This window comes from Salvelinus alpinus, chromosome 3 (assembly GCF_045679555.1).
Source record: "Salvelinus alpinus chromosome 3, SLU_Salpinus.1, whole genome shotgun sequence".
Lineage (NCBI taxonomy): Eukaryota > Metazoa > Chordata > Actinopteri > Salmoniformes > Salmonidae > Salvelinus > Salvelinus alpinus.
Genome location: NC_092088.1, coordinates 60,707,511 through 60,722,538, shown reverse-complemented (window position 1 = coordinate 60,722,538; position 15,028 = coordinate 60,707,511). Strand labels below are relative to the sequence as shown.

The 15,028-nt window shown below is 39.8% G+C and overlaps 1 protein-coding gene across 14 annotated transcripts in view; it reads left to right on the top strand.

Annotated features, from left to right (window-relative positions):
• The window catches only part of kcnma1a (potassium large conductance calcium-activated channel, subfamily M, alpha member 1a), a 261,503-nt gene extending 247,083 nt beyond the window's left edge, over window positions 1-14,420 (top strand). For 8 of the 14 annotated variants that reach the window (XM_071393538.1, XM_071393540.1, XM_071393539.1 and 5 more), the window contains 5 exons: window positions 3,916-4,110; window positions 4,648-4,766; window positions 6,601-6,825; window positions 8,207-8,235; window positions 9,351-14,420. In XM_071393538.1, the coding sequence (XP_071249639.1) occupies window positions 3,916-4,110; window positions 4,648-4,766; window positions 6,601-6,825; window positions 8,207-8,235; window positions 9,351-9,502 (720 nt within the window). In that variant the 3' untranslated portion in view covers window positions 9,503-14,420. Of the gene's footprint in view, window positions 1-3,915; window positions 4,111-4,647; window positions 4,767-6,600; window positions 6,830-8,206; window positions 8,236-9,350 lie in introns of those variants that run through there. The other 6 variants (XM_071393548.1, XM_071393545.1, XM_071393544.1 and 3 more) reach the window with 2 other exon arrangements.
• The last annotated feature ends 608 nt before the right edge of the window (window positions 14,421-15,028 follow it).

Sequence of the window (15,028 nt, the reverse complement as noted above, 5' to 3'; positions counted from 1 at the left end):
TGGCTGTGGTCAGAGGTGAGGGTGGCTAATGGGCAGCGCTCATCCATCATGGATCTCCACAGAGCTGTCAGGAGCCTGGGGAGAAAAGCTGCCACTCAGGGCATGACTTACAGTCATATACGTTTTACTTATGGGTGGTCTCGGAAATCGAACCCACTACCTTGGTGTTGCAAGTGCCATGCTCTACCAACTGCCCTACAAAGTACCATTGTTATTAACGTTATCAAGCCGCCCTCTGCCATAGTGGTGCCCAAAAGTTGTGATAAACACGGTCATTTTTAACAGCGGCTAATGACAATTTCGCTTAAATTGCACTATAGCAGCCTGGAAATACGATGACATTGTTAAAGTAGGCAAATATTTAGTAGGAAAAAAGTTTGCTATCATTATCATGTCGTAAAATGTACTTTAGACAGATGGCAATGTTGTCATTAGCTAGTAAAATGTGTATATAAAATAAAATGCTAGCAATGTTAACGTTGGCTATCTAAAATCCGGTGGTCTCGACTCAATCTATGCTAGCTAGCTAACATTATACTGCATCTAAAGTCATTCTGGTGACATCAAAATGATGACAAAAGGTTTTCCTAAAAAAGATTTGCCTCCTTTAGAAGTGTAATTGTATTTCCAAGCCACTCTAATGCACTTTTAATTATATATCTTCATCAGTGACAAATGACAATGCATTGACTAGAATGCTCAGGCGGGCATCAGTCATAAAATGAATGTTCAAAACAATATTGTGAAAAAATTTGCAATAGGAACTCTGTGTTCCATGAAGTGATAGCGTGGACTTTAGGGGCTCTATTTTCGGCTGGTGTTAAGCCAGTGAAATTGTCAAACACACGCTCGTTTGCAATTTTAACCTGTTAAAGCATAGCGCCAGATTGGTCATTTACCTGTTTTATATGAGCTTGCTTGCGTGAGAGGGGTGGCAATATCTGGGGATATTTAAGACCAACCGAAAGCTGGTTTTAGCTGTAACGAGGTTAGTTATGTCATGGATTTTGACAACGGAAGCACAGCCTATCCAGCCGTGTCACACAGTGCCCATATGCGAATGGAACAAGAGATGTGCTATTTGTGCCCGTAAACCTCATATTTAGAAACAAACAGTTTTTTCCCATTTCGTTTCATGTCATTAAAAAACAAGCATAGCCTCCCTTCCTCTCAGTGAAGGCTGTTTTTTTGTCCCAACCAATGCATTCGCCAAGTAGTCAGGATCGATAAAGGGTTTGGCTTGTGACCCAGCTAGCAATGAGGAATCGGCCCAGAAGCGGCCCTCTGGAACTGATTGAATCGGCTCGGAATCGGCTGTCGGACTTGGCCCGGAATCAAAATGAATGACTGCCCAGAATCGGCCCAAGTACATTAGGCTGTTTCTGTCTACCGGAATTCAGCCGACTTTGCCGGCATCTTACCAGAATCCCCCCAGAAGCGGCCCGATGCAAATTTAAATAAATGTATACACAATTACCCGATTTAGTAATTTTAAATATTACTATTATACATTTTATACATACAAATTAATCCCATCCACAAAAAAACATTTTGTGTCAGACTAAACACTTGGTGACCGTGTCAGCGTGCATGCACCTGGCCCGCAATAGGAGTCTCTACAGTGCAATGGGACAAGGACATCCAGGCCAGCCAAACCCTCCCCAAACTCAGACGACGCTGGTCCAATTGTGCGTCGCCTCATGGGTCTCCCGGTCGCGGCTAGCACCGGTCTCGAAACAGCATCTGTAGCAACGCAGTTTGCACTGCGATCCAGTTTCTTAGACCGCTGCGCCACTCGGGAGGCTCCATCAACAAAGTATCAAAATACTAAAATACTGCACAGGACTCTTAAAGAATTTCATTTAATGTTAAATGTATTTTTTTATCACAGAAACAATGAGAAAATATGGAAAAATAATAAAATATTAATTATATAAAGCAGCCCGTGTAATCATCTGCCAGAGAGTAGCCTCAATTGGCCCGAGCCCCAAGTAATACATTTGGGCCAGATAACTCACACCGGAATCGTCCCGAGCTCAATCCTAGCCATAAGTAATACTGCCGAAGGCAGCCCAGACTCTGGCCACATCACATCAGCAGAGTCTGACTCTCAGCCGGAATCGGCCCAGATCCACTGTGCTAGCTGGGGAGACCGCTTTGAAATGAATCTTAATCACCAAAGCTTTATTAAAAGATTAAGTTTGGCAGCGGCAAAACAGTGAGTGGACATCCCCTTTTTATCTATGTAGGCTATTACATTTTATTGCCCATCTCCTGTTATTATTTTGGATGTGCGTAAAACCCCCTCCATGTAGGCTACATGTCCCCATGCCCACCATGGAACGAGAGATGAGATTATCCGGTGACACTCATATTTAAAAACATTGAAGTTATTTTCCTGTAACAATTGCTTGTTTTCCATTTAGTTTAATTAAAAACCAAGCCCTCAGGAGGCAATCCTTACCCTACTTTAACGAAAGCTGGTTTCACAATAACGCGTCGGATGTATTTCTTATCCTGGCCATGCATTAGAAGTAGCCTATCCATAAAAGGTTTCTAAATGGTCTACTCGTCATGCTTTTGCATTATTCACAGTTCACATAAGCCTACCTGCAGTGCTCGGCTTGTATCCATCCCAATTTCCAAACATGCGCTCCTCCAAATGTTTTTAAATGATTCAGTCCTATAATGCAGTATCAACGGTAGGCCTAGGCTATGTCTTGCTTATTGAGAATGTGCCTCACACATACTATACATTTTACGGGAGCCTAGTAGTTTTTATTTGAGGAGAAGTGCAATGACAAAAGGCCTGTACTTGTTAAAGCCAAATACAACAATGGTGACTGTCAACACCAGACATTTTATTTAACACTTATTTAACTAGGCAAGTCTTATTTTACAATGCCGGCCTACATATTGAACAAACACTGGATGTTTTTTTTTTACTGTTGCGATCAGTTGTTACTGTCGCCTATGCAATATAATAAACTGTATTATCAATTCACAATGGACTCGGGCAAGAATATTCCTTGCCCCCAGACGAGTAGATGACAACGCAAAGACCATCAATAACCTACAGAACTTGAGACAAACGCATACAATATTAAGCAATGGAACACCTTGATTGGCCAGTTAGTGGCCAAGCCCAAGTCACACCTATGACTTGTTTGTTCATCAAAATCCAGGCCTTTCGGGCAACCAGCAGGTATTGCGCTCATAATAACGGCTGTGAAAACACATTCCCAGACCTACAGCGCTACCGCCAGCGCTTAGATTTACTATTGCGTTAGGTTTGTTAAAATAGAGCACTAGAGCTTCTATTCTGCTATTGTATTTCTATACCTGTTGGAACAATATGCATTATCAACATGCTTGCTTCAGCTTTTCAATGTATTTTATTAAAGGAGTAATGGTATTGATGTGAAACCTGCAAAACCAGTCTATGAGGAGAAGTTGAGTAGAAGTTGTCTTGGTAAGCAAGTCTGGTGAATGAATGTCAAATGGAAGTAGTTCCGGTACAAGAAAACCTTTTTCTGTAATTGGTCTGCCCTGTCTCCTCACCTCTCTGTCTGGCCTGTATGAAGAGACAGGCCCGGGGTCTAGATAACATGGGGCGCGTCCACTCCATGTCTCTCTCTAAACATCCCTATTTTTCAATTTTTCTCTCCTCATCCCTTCTCATCTTTCCTCATTTCTCTCCCATCTCTCCCTATCCCCTCCCCCCACTCCTCGCCATGCTTCCCAATCCCTCTCTCCCATCCCTTTCTCCTCATCATTCTCCCTCCCTCCCTATCATCCAAACCTCTCCTCATTCTTCCCCATCTCTCCCCTTCTCCATCTGCCACTTATCCTCTACCGTTGTGGCTCTAATGGCGTATCCTTACTTACGGATCTCACATCCTCTTATGTCCGCAGACATACTTCAACGATAATATCCTCACCCTAATCCGGACGCTGGTGACTGGGGGAGCCACCCCGGAGCTAGAGGCTCTATTGGCCGAAGAGAACGCCCTGCGAGGGGGCTACAGCACGCCACAGACACTGGCCAACCGAGACAGGTGTCGTGTAGCCCAGCTAGCCCTCTATGACGGGCCCTTTGCCGACTTGGGGGTAAGTGGATGTTTAAACCGAGCTGACACATTTTGGCACTCCCCAGTAGCACCCAATCCTGCCTGCTCGCCTCCTAGCGGCACTTAATACAAAGTGAAGAACAGAGAGCACGCAAGAGGGGCTCTGTTAAGGAGGAGGAAGGGAGGGTTCTGGTGTGTTTTATGGAAAGGAATAATGCAACTGTCTGAGAATATCCCATGATTTATTTTACCTTTTAATTTATCAGGGTATTGTTTATTTATCTTGTGTTAAAGGTTTTACAGTTGTTGTCAAGAGTGCTTCAGATTCTGAAGGGGCCAGATTCTGAAGGGGCATGTCACACAGTGAAAGGATGTTGTTCTGTGTCATTTCCTGCATGATATAAAGGAAATTTTTACACTGTATATTGTTATCTCCACAAAAACACTCAGCAGAACTTATCAAGGGCACTGCAGTTTGACATTTGCAAAGGCTTGAATTATTTTGTCACTTAGATAAATGATTACACTTTATTAGAAAACACACCCTGATGTTTTTTTGTTATTTGTTGTTTTCCAGGACGGCGGTTGCTATGGAGATTTGTTTTGTAAAGCGTTGAAGACGTACAACATGTTGTGCTTCGGAATCTACAGATTGAGAGACGCTCACCTCGCCACGCCTAGCCAGTGTACCAAACGGTGAGACCGTCGCTGTGTATCTTTAACATGTAACATCCGTCTCTCTCGCCTCTCAAGGCAGTTAGTGTCACAACATTAGCTGTTTTAATATTAGCTGTTTTAATATTAGTTTTAATATGAATAATATTTAATATTAGTATGATTGTCAGTGGTGCAAAAAGTACTTAATTGTCCTACTTGAGTAAAAGTAAAGATACCTTAATAGAAATCGACTCAAGTAAAAGTAAAAGTTACCCAGTAAAATACTACTTGAGTAAAAGTCGAACATTATTTGGTTTTAAATATACTTAAGTATCAAAAGTAAATGGAATTGCTAAAATGTACTTAAGTATCAAAAGTAAAAGTATAAACCATTTCAAATTCTTTATATTAAGCAAACCAGACGGCACAATTTTATTTTATTTTTTTATTGACGGATAGCCAACTTTCAGACATAATTTACAAACAAAGCATTTGTGGTTTAGTGAGTCCGCCAGATCAGAGGCAGTAGGGATGACCAGGGAAGTTCTCTTGATAAGTGTGTTAATTGGACCATTTTCCTGTCAAAATGTAAAGAGTACTTTTGGGTGTCAGGGAAATGTATTGAGTAAAAATTACATTATTTTCTTTAGGAATGTAGTGAAGTAAAAGTTGGCAAAAACATAAATAGTAAAGTACAGACACCCCCAAAAGTACTTAAGTATTTGTACTTAAGTATTTTACACCACTGATGATTATATTATACAGTTGAAGTCGGAAGTTTACATACACTTAGGTTGGAGTCATTAAAACTTGTTTTTAAACCACTCCACACATTTCTTGTTAACAAACTATAGTTTTGGCAAGTCGGATAGGACATCTACTTTGTGCATGACACAACACATTTTTTCAACAATTGTTTACAGACAGATTATTTCACTTATAATTCACTGTATCACAATTCCAGTGGGTCAGAAGTTTACATACACTAAGTTGACTGTGCCTTTAAACAGCTTGGAAATTTCCAGATAATGATGTCATGGCTTTAGAAGCTTCTGATATTCTAATTGTGTCATCATTTGAGTCAATTGGAGGTGTACCTGTGGATGTATTTCAAGGCCTACCACTGCTTCAAAACCGCCATAACAAAGCCAGACTACGGTTTGCAACTGCACATGGGAACAAAGATCGTACTTTTTGGAGAAATGTCCTCTGGTTTAATGAAACAAAAATGTAACTGTTTTGGAGGAAAAAGGGGGAAGCTTGCAAGCCGAAGAACACCATCCCAACCGTGAAGCACGGGGGTGGCAGCATCATGCTGTGGGGGTGCTTTGCTGCAGGAGGGACTGGTGCACTTCACCAAATAGATGGCATCATGAGAAAGGAAAATTATGTGGATATATTGAAGCACCATCTCAAGACATCAGTCAGGAAGTTAAAGTTTGGTCGCAAATGGGTCTTCCAAATGGACAATGACCCCAAGCATACTTCCAAAGTTGTGGCAAAATGGCTTAAGGACAACAAAGTCAAGGTATTGGAGTGGCCATCACAAAGCCCTGACCTCAATCCCATAGAAGATTTGTGGGGAGAATTGAAAAAATGTGTGCGAGCAATGAGGCCTATAAACCTGACTCAGTTACACCAGGTCTGTCAGGAGGAATGGGCTTGTGGAAGGCTACCCAAAATGTTTGATCCGGCCTTCAGGCCTCTGGCCTCTAACACAGAGAAGAATTTTGATTTGAAATAAATCGTTTTTTCAAATCTTGTAACTGATTAGTTTTCAACCCCACCCTGTTAACTTTCTATTTTGAAAATAGACACTGACTATACAGTATTGTTTGGTTCTCTCTTCCACTAACTCCTCTACTGTATACAGGTATGTGATCACCAACCCTCCGTATGAGTTTGAGCTGGTCCCCACAGACCTGATCTTCTGCCTGATGCAGTTTGACCACAACGCAGGCCAGTCCCGGGCCAGCCTCTCCCACAGCTCTCACTCCTCCCATTCCTCCAGCAAAAAGAGCTCGTCCGTCCACTCCATCCCCACCACCAACCGGCAGAACCGCAGCAGCAAGGCCCGGGAGGCCGGCCACAAACAGAAGTAGGTGGATGAGATGTTTGTTGTGTGTGTGTGTGTCTGTCTGTGTTTGCTCGGGCATGTGTAGTATGCGTTCCCGATCGAAGTTTGGTGTGGGTGTTGTCTATGTAGGGTTGTGGCCAGAGTGTGTTTGAGTGTGCGTGTGTGTGAGACACTGTTTGGGTCAATTATCCATATCTGTGTGTTTGTTGGGGTTTGTGTTTTGTTTGTGAGATTATGTGCTCAACGTCCACGTCATGTTTGTTGAAATGTTTGCTCTATAACCATCAGCATGTGGTCCTTGCTCTCAGCCTGCCTCCATAGCTACCATGATCTCATGAATGGAAACGTTGATGTGCATTATTTTCACAAATAATATTTGTAGAGCAAAAGAAAACACTTCTTATTTTCCGCTGACCTCATTGAACCTGTATTTGAGCATTCATTTAAGAACTCAAGATACCACCGAAAGAAGATGAGGAACCTTGACATAGAAAGACCTCTCATATGTTGTCTTGCTACAAAGCCGGTGACCGGTATGCCAGCTGTTTTTTGCTAGATCTGTTAGTTTCTATACGACACTATAATTTGACTCGTATTGGCATAGCCTTCTTATATGTTGGTATTTGTACAAACAGTATGGCATGGTTATGGATTTAACGTAACACCATTTAAATAGACAAAACTCTACAGGTTGTCTATGAACGAGAAACATCATTCGACCATCTGTGTGGACATCTGTCTGGTTATTGTGTCTGTTCTGTGTCATCGCATGTCCATGTTCCTAGTTCTCAATCTCAAATGCTTATTTTTAGTTCTGTTTTTAATTTTGTTATATTTTCCATAGTATGGAATAAGACCATATATACATTAAGTTATATTGAGCGATAAGTCATTATTTTAAAGCTACTCAGAGAATTTGATTATAATGGTGATATATCATGCTACCAACACCACTCCCTAAACCGTGTTAGATGTTTTAGGTTCATTCTTAAGATTAAATACAACAGATCAATTGTAATGTCTTAGTGTCCTTTTAAATGTTCCTTAGCATTTACGTTAAATTCCTCTTCAACATTGCATGTTAGGGAAGTGAATTGTAGGTGTTCAGTATCTAGAAACGTAGAAAGGGATAAGGGAACATCTGACAAGTAGGGTCGGGGTCATTTCAGTAAGTAAATTGAAATAACATAAAACATACAAAAGTGTAAAAAAATATTATTTTGGCAATGGGGCCTCGTATTAGAAAATAGGATTTTGGTTTGATAAATTGCAGACAGTGTCAGTGCTTACATAGAGTACAGCAAGAGATCCAGTCATATCAGTGATTGTGTTTTAGACATGTTATTTGCCTTGTAGATTGTAATACCATACTTAATTAGATTACCTACTTCTCTTTCTGAAGTGCAACAAGGATGAATAGAATGAGCCAAGGTATGCAAGTTAACGATTCTGCATGTCCTACTATTACTATAGCACCCTTAACGTGGGGTTCTAATCATAACTTTGTCCCTGTGGAGATTGTTATGACAAGGGGAGGTTTTGTAGTGTTTTTGTTATTTTCCTGTAAGGATAAGTCATCACGCCTCAGTTTAAGTTTTGCTTTCAAACAACGGAAAGCAAAATGGCTGCTGCTGCCTCTGCCCTCTCCCTGTCATGCCCAGGACCATCTCTGCACTGCATGAGGTCCAACCTTTCTCCTCTACTTATCTTTCTGTTTTACCTCCTTGACACCTTAATTCACCTGATGATGATTTTTCTTAGTTTTCTCTAGACAGAGCCTCTATTTTGTATAATTTCCTTATTATTTATCATGTTTTTTAGTTTGCTTTATTTCAGCTTGAGACAAATTGCATTGTGTGAGAGGTCTGTGTGTTTGCACATATTCTTTCCTATTGAATGCGATCAGATGACTGATGTTGTCCAAGTGTTGGAAATACGTTGTAATCCAGATTCAGTATTACTCTATCAACTAGAGCCACAGAGACAAGGTGTTGCCTATCACGGACGATATAACACACCTAACACAAACTGTCGTCGCTTACCTAAAGATCGACGCCTACCTAAAGATCATAGCTCGGGTATCGATATGAGTAGGCTCGAAACCTCAAACGGACACCTCCCCGAAACAGGAAGGCATGACAAATATGAAGTCTAAATTGCAGAGGTATATGAGGCATTAAGTTTTGCACTCATAACCCTGTGGTTGTTTTAGACGACAGACATCTTACTTCACCTTAGTTTAAAACATCACACGCTTGTTCTGTAACACACTAGCCTGAGCACTAAGCTGAATGCACACACACACTCCCATTCACACAGACACACATGCACACACTCATGCACATGCACACACCAAAGTTGAAATGACTTTATCTGGAAGGAAATTAAGTAACTGATCTGAAACCTATGGTCCCTCATGGCGTTTTGGATTGGATGGTCATACATGCTATAAAAGACTGCTACTTAAACTGAGACAGTAATATATCACATGACACCATGTAGATTATTGAACACTAACATTTGGTTTTTGCCCCATCCCTCCGCAGAAAGGAAATGGTTTACAGATGAACCAGAAAATGCCTACCCACGGAACATTCAGATCAAGCCCATGAGCACTCACATGGCCAACCAAATCAACCAATACAAATCCACTAGCAGTCTGATTCCACCAATCAGAGAAGTTGAAGATGAATGCTGAAAACCAGGCCCCCTTGATGACTCGTGAGAAGTCTGGACGCTCTTTCGAAAGGAGAGAAAGAGAGATGACAAACGGGGATGATGATGTTGATTCATTGGTCCCCACTCATTCTACAGATCAAGGGTTTGACATAAACACCACAACTTGAAGGGACCTCCTATGTGTATACCTTTAATGTTACTTCCATGCTCTACAATGGACAATGTTTTATTTATCAATCTTCCATAGAGATGTACATAATGACAATCAAATAAGGATTGTTCATCCCCCTAGCACTTTTTGAAATTATTTTAAGAGTTGAAAAAAGAGAAGAAAAAGTACTTCCTGTCATTATTTGCAATAGTTCACATCTTTGTGTGACCACACTCCATGGCTACTGTAGCTGAGGTTACTACTTGTTGTTGGAGGATGAGGGCCGCGGCAGTTTTCTCATCACAATATCATGACATCTCCAAAAGTTCCACAAAACTGGCTGGGGTTCACTGCTCACCACTCATACTCCCAATCTGCTTCTGTTCTATTTGCACAAAAACTAACCACCTTCTTTTGCAACATGACGACTTGAAACATTGACATCACCCCAAAACAACTACCATCACAGAAAATGTCAGCTTTTTGGTTGTTGATTCACTGAATGAAAGAAAAGCTGCTTGTCATTTGGAGAGATGTACTGTGGTAATGTGGAAAGATCCATTACGTCACTGCTTAGGGTATGCTACTGTATGTCATCACACTGTTGAGTAATCAATTAATGCATTCCAGTCCTGTAGAATGGGATCATATTGAAAATCAGGTGTCTTGAGACTCAGAGTACAGTAAGAGACAGTTCTGGGATAAGCTGGCTGACAGAGTATATAGCTACGCTGTACCTACATCTGTTCGGGTGATATCACAATGAATATGGATGATAATGATGTCTATGACAGCGTTTCAAGCTCCTATCATCGCATGGTATGTCCCTGAGCCCTTCTATAACAATAGAGCGCAGATGATCACCTTAAACTGAAAACATAAAAGGGATGAAAGAACAACCTTGTCCTATCCCTTATGTGCAAACATGAAAGGGGTGAATGGACAACCTTGTCTCGTCCCTGGCGAAAACATGAATGGGGTGAAAAGACAGCCTTCTCTTCTCCCTTGTGTGGACAGACGATGCATATGGTATGTACATGCAATGTGTGTACTGTACATGGCAGCGACGTGTCCCCTCAGTAAGAACATTGGTGGTACATCTGAGTTAAATGCACACATTGGTATCATCATCATCTCTCCATCAGTGTGTCTGTGATGGTGGTTCAGCCTCTGGGGGAGCATCATGTGGGATCAAGGCTACAATCATCCAAGACAAATAGGAACTAGATCTGTCTGGGGTTGCGGATCAACTAATGAACTAATTAAACACGTTTCTATACTTAGTCACATCACCGGTAATACACCAACTATGATTGAGCTGAACATTTTTTTACAAACATTAGCTGTGTGCCCTAAAACTTTAGGGAAAGCTTTTAAGTCCAAACCTTTGCCATGATATCTTTGGCGAAAATTGGGATTTAAGAATGAAAAAAATGAGCATATTATTTGAATGTTTTTTGTTTGTTGAGACATTTGGAGAAGCAATGCCACACATTGCGTAAATTGGGCATCAATGGGTCCTCCTTTGACCAGAGCCACTGCCTGGCACAGGGTTGGTAACGGAGGCAGTAAAGAGCTTGGATGTTCTCCGCTGCCAATCCTGATGTCATCATAACACCTCTAAACTCTATGTAGGTAAACGTTAGGGAACAGCTCAATCATAGTTTGGTTTAAAACGATGCCGCTGATGACTATGAAGAATGCTGGAGAATACTGCCTGTGTTCTTCATGTTATCCTGGTCAAGGCTCAAGTGTGTGTTCAAAATGGACCGATTTTTTTTTTTATCCAAAAGCAACCCAGACAGAGCTGCAGCCTTGGAAATGAGAGGGTATGGAGTCACAGATGATCCAACTAAAAACTAAACCTGGCTACTTTATATAAACAAACATGATTATTTTATATCCATATGAGCATAATACATTTCTGCTTATTAGTACACATGACCTAGTGAATAATGCTTTATGAAAGTAATCCATTATTAATATTACCAGGCCTATAATTGCATATAAAAATTTTATTCCCAAATTAATTGCTTTATTAAACATAATCTTACCAAAATGATTAATATAAATTCTGAAATACTTATAATTAGACATGCATCATTGAAGAACAGTAGTCCTCTCCTCTTTGCAACAAAGACCATCCCTGAAAGTATATTCATTATTAAAAGTCAATATTGTGTAGGATATTACCTAAATTTAACTCTAAGCTTTTGTCTTAACTGTTGAGTGCTCCTTAAAACGTAGATTGGCTTAGTTGAAGGATCTCTGTAGCTGTATTGGTAAACCTTATCGCTGTGTATAAGACTGCTCATTTTCATCGACAAGTGAATACGAATACAGATGTGTGAGTCAAACAGAAATGGGATAAAACAATTCAAAACAAACTTGAGTTTCAATGGGTGTAAGTAATACCCAGACAGAGCCAATCGGAAAGGTGCATGAAGCTGGATCTGAGGCGTTTCGCCATTTGTTCTCTTCTGAGGGGGAAACTGTGTTACCTTCACTATCAATGATTGACCTAAATTAGGTCTCTTTCTAAGGAGAGATACACTGAAGTATTTATGTGCGTGTATACTGTATACTGTCATTCTCCATGGACATGTTTCAAACTATGTGACAGAGAGAGATTGTTAGACCATCATCAGGTTGTTTGCAGTGAACAGATAGCCATGATAATATAGACAAAATATCATGTATTTCTAAAGACCTGTCGTTCGCGAGAACCCCTCCCCAAATATTTCTGTCTAAATATGTTGTGTAAATTCCTCCCATTATATAGATCACATGACTTTCTGAAGCAAAATGACCTGAGCTTTCTGTCTGTCTATTGGGTGTGTTGCAACTCTACTGTGGGGCTCATTGACATTGTCCTGGGGTGAACTTTTGAATTGTGATTACATTGTCGTCACACTTTGTAGCAAGTAGAATTATTTTCAGAAAATATGTGAGTAAAAATCAATGTATAATTGGGTTGTTAATAATATACTTGCTAGCCTGAAAAATAAGGAATTGATATTTGATACTGACAATGACTTAATTCATTATACATAGTATTCACAAAGGACAAAATTATTATTTTGCCATATATGGAAAAAAAGAAAAACTAGACTTTTGAAATTAAAGATCCTTATCCACATTGCAACAATAAAATGGAAAGAGTAGGTGTAATTTGACCTGGTAATATCAACCATCACAGAGATGCAGACATAGGGTAGCACCAATTCAGCAAGGCTTATCACAATAAAGAGAGGACATACTTAATTTTACTGTTCTTGTTAAAATTGTTTTTTCTTATTAGGTTTACATTCCATTTTGTCAGCTCTAGTCAATTATGTTACCATAGTAATATCCATGGATTGTTTGAAACTGTCACTACTGCTTATTGATTGTTTACAGAGTTTTCTTTTTTTGTATTCAGAAGTACTTAAATACCACTTTACTCAGAAATCAAATGGTACAAATCACAACCCAAAGCAGACACATACTTACAGAATAGTCCATTTCATTGTATCTAAATGTTTTATTTTTTTTTCAATACGTGTACCCACAATTTGTGTGAATGGTTTGACTCAAACTGGGAAAAAAATCACAACACTGGACTGAAACCTGTTCTGAAACCTGTTCTTACATTCTAAGGTTTTTAAGCTTTATCTCTTTCCAGCGCAAATACTCCACAAATCTAAGGTACTGCTCTATACCATATCATACGTTTGTATTAGATGTTGAAGTCTTTGCAATGTACGCCTCTAAAGTTTTAGAGTGTTTTGAAGTGCCATGAAAAGTGTTGTTGAACAAGCATCGTTCAGTCATTCACAGACTCACTCACTTATTCAGAATGAGTAAGGATTGAGTTAGTTCCTCTCAGAAAGGGAAGTAAATGTATACGAGTATGGCATCTTATACTGGCATGGGGAACATCCAAGCCATCAATGCCTCTATGCCAGTAGAGTGCCAGGCAGTGCTGTAGGTCTAAAGGAGGGCCTGTTTGAAGACCCACTATAGCAAAAAGTGGCATTGAAAAGGAGGGAAGGGTACATGGGGCAGGGACACTGCTCATCAACCTTCAACATATCATACATCTGTGTTGGTCGTACTGTCTGTAGCCTAAGGTACCTATCTTGTTGTTAGGAGACTGCAGGGAGAGATGTTAAAACATGTTTGTTGTGTGGTAGAAGGTATGAATGACTGAAGGATGCACAGAGAGCACAGGCCAGGCTGTTTCATGTGCTTGAGACCACCTGTCAGTGTTTTAGTCAACTTAAGAGTCAGAACTATGAAACTTCACACATTGTTTCATATTTTTGTTAATCTATTTTCTTGCTGTAAAGGATGGATATAACTTATTTGCTGGAAAATGTACTAGATGTAATAAAATATATAATACTATGGGGGATTTAAGTCTTAACAACACATTGAAATTGCAGTTGGCAATTTTTAAGTTGATTTTGATGGAGAAAAAAATTCAGTTTTTTTGGGGGGGGGGGGCAGCTGCCTATCAGTTCAGGTGGAATTCAGGACATTGCTCTCACATGTCACATATCTGATTCTTTGGCACATGGGCATTGCAGGAATCAGGAGTTTGAAAAAGCCTACTTAGTTTTGTCGAAGCGAAAATAGATATATGGAGAATTTGATGGTGCTGAGTTGATCTACCTGACTCTGTCAAATATAATCTGCTGATAAATATACTGTCTTGTACAAAAAGTTTGTACATAAATTGTACATGATTTCTTTTTGTATTTTCTCAAATTAAAATGGATGTATTTGTGTTCTAAAACTGGAACGTCTCCTCGCATTTCCTTCCAGCATTAGAAAATGTGTATATTCCATACAGTGATGCATGTTAGTCTTAAGCACTGTACAGCATTGGGAGAAAATAGACCATAGTCAATGACAATATACTAAAGTATCACAAGGTGTTAATATTCAGTTTAATAATACTTAATTCGACAAGGGACAAATATACATACAACAATTAACATGACTTACACACAAAACAGCTTGTTGATTACACGTTATCTCCTTCACAGTCTCGCCCTGGATGATGTCCTATAAGAGCAGACTATCCTAATGTTACACATAGAAATATAATTAGAACATATTAAATCTCTGTGATACTACAGTATCCTAGATGCTGTGTCATATACATTGACACACATAAAAATATATATTTACACTGAACAAAAATATAAACGCAACATGTAAAGTGTTGGTTCCATGTTTCATGAGCTGAAATAAAAGATCCCAGAAATGTTCCATACACACAAAAGGCTTATTCTCTGAAATTTTGTGCACAAATTGGTTTACATACCTGTTAGTGAGCATTTTATGCTTTGTCAAGATAATCCATACACCTGACAGGTGTGGCGCATCAAAAACCTGATTTAAACA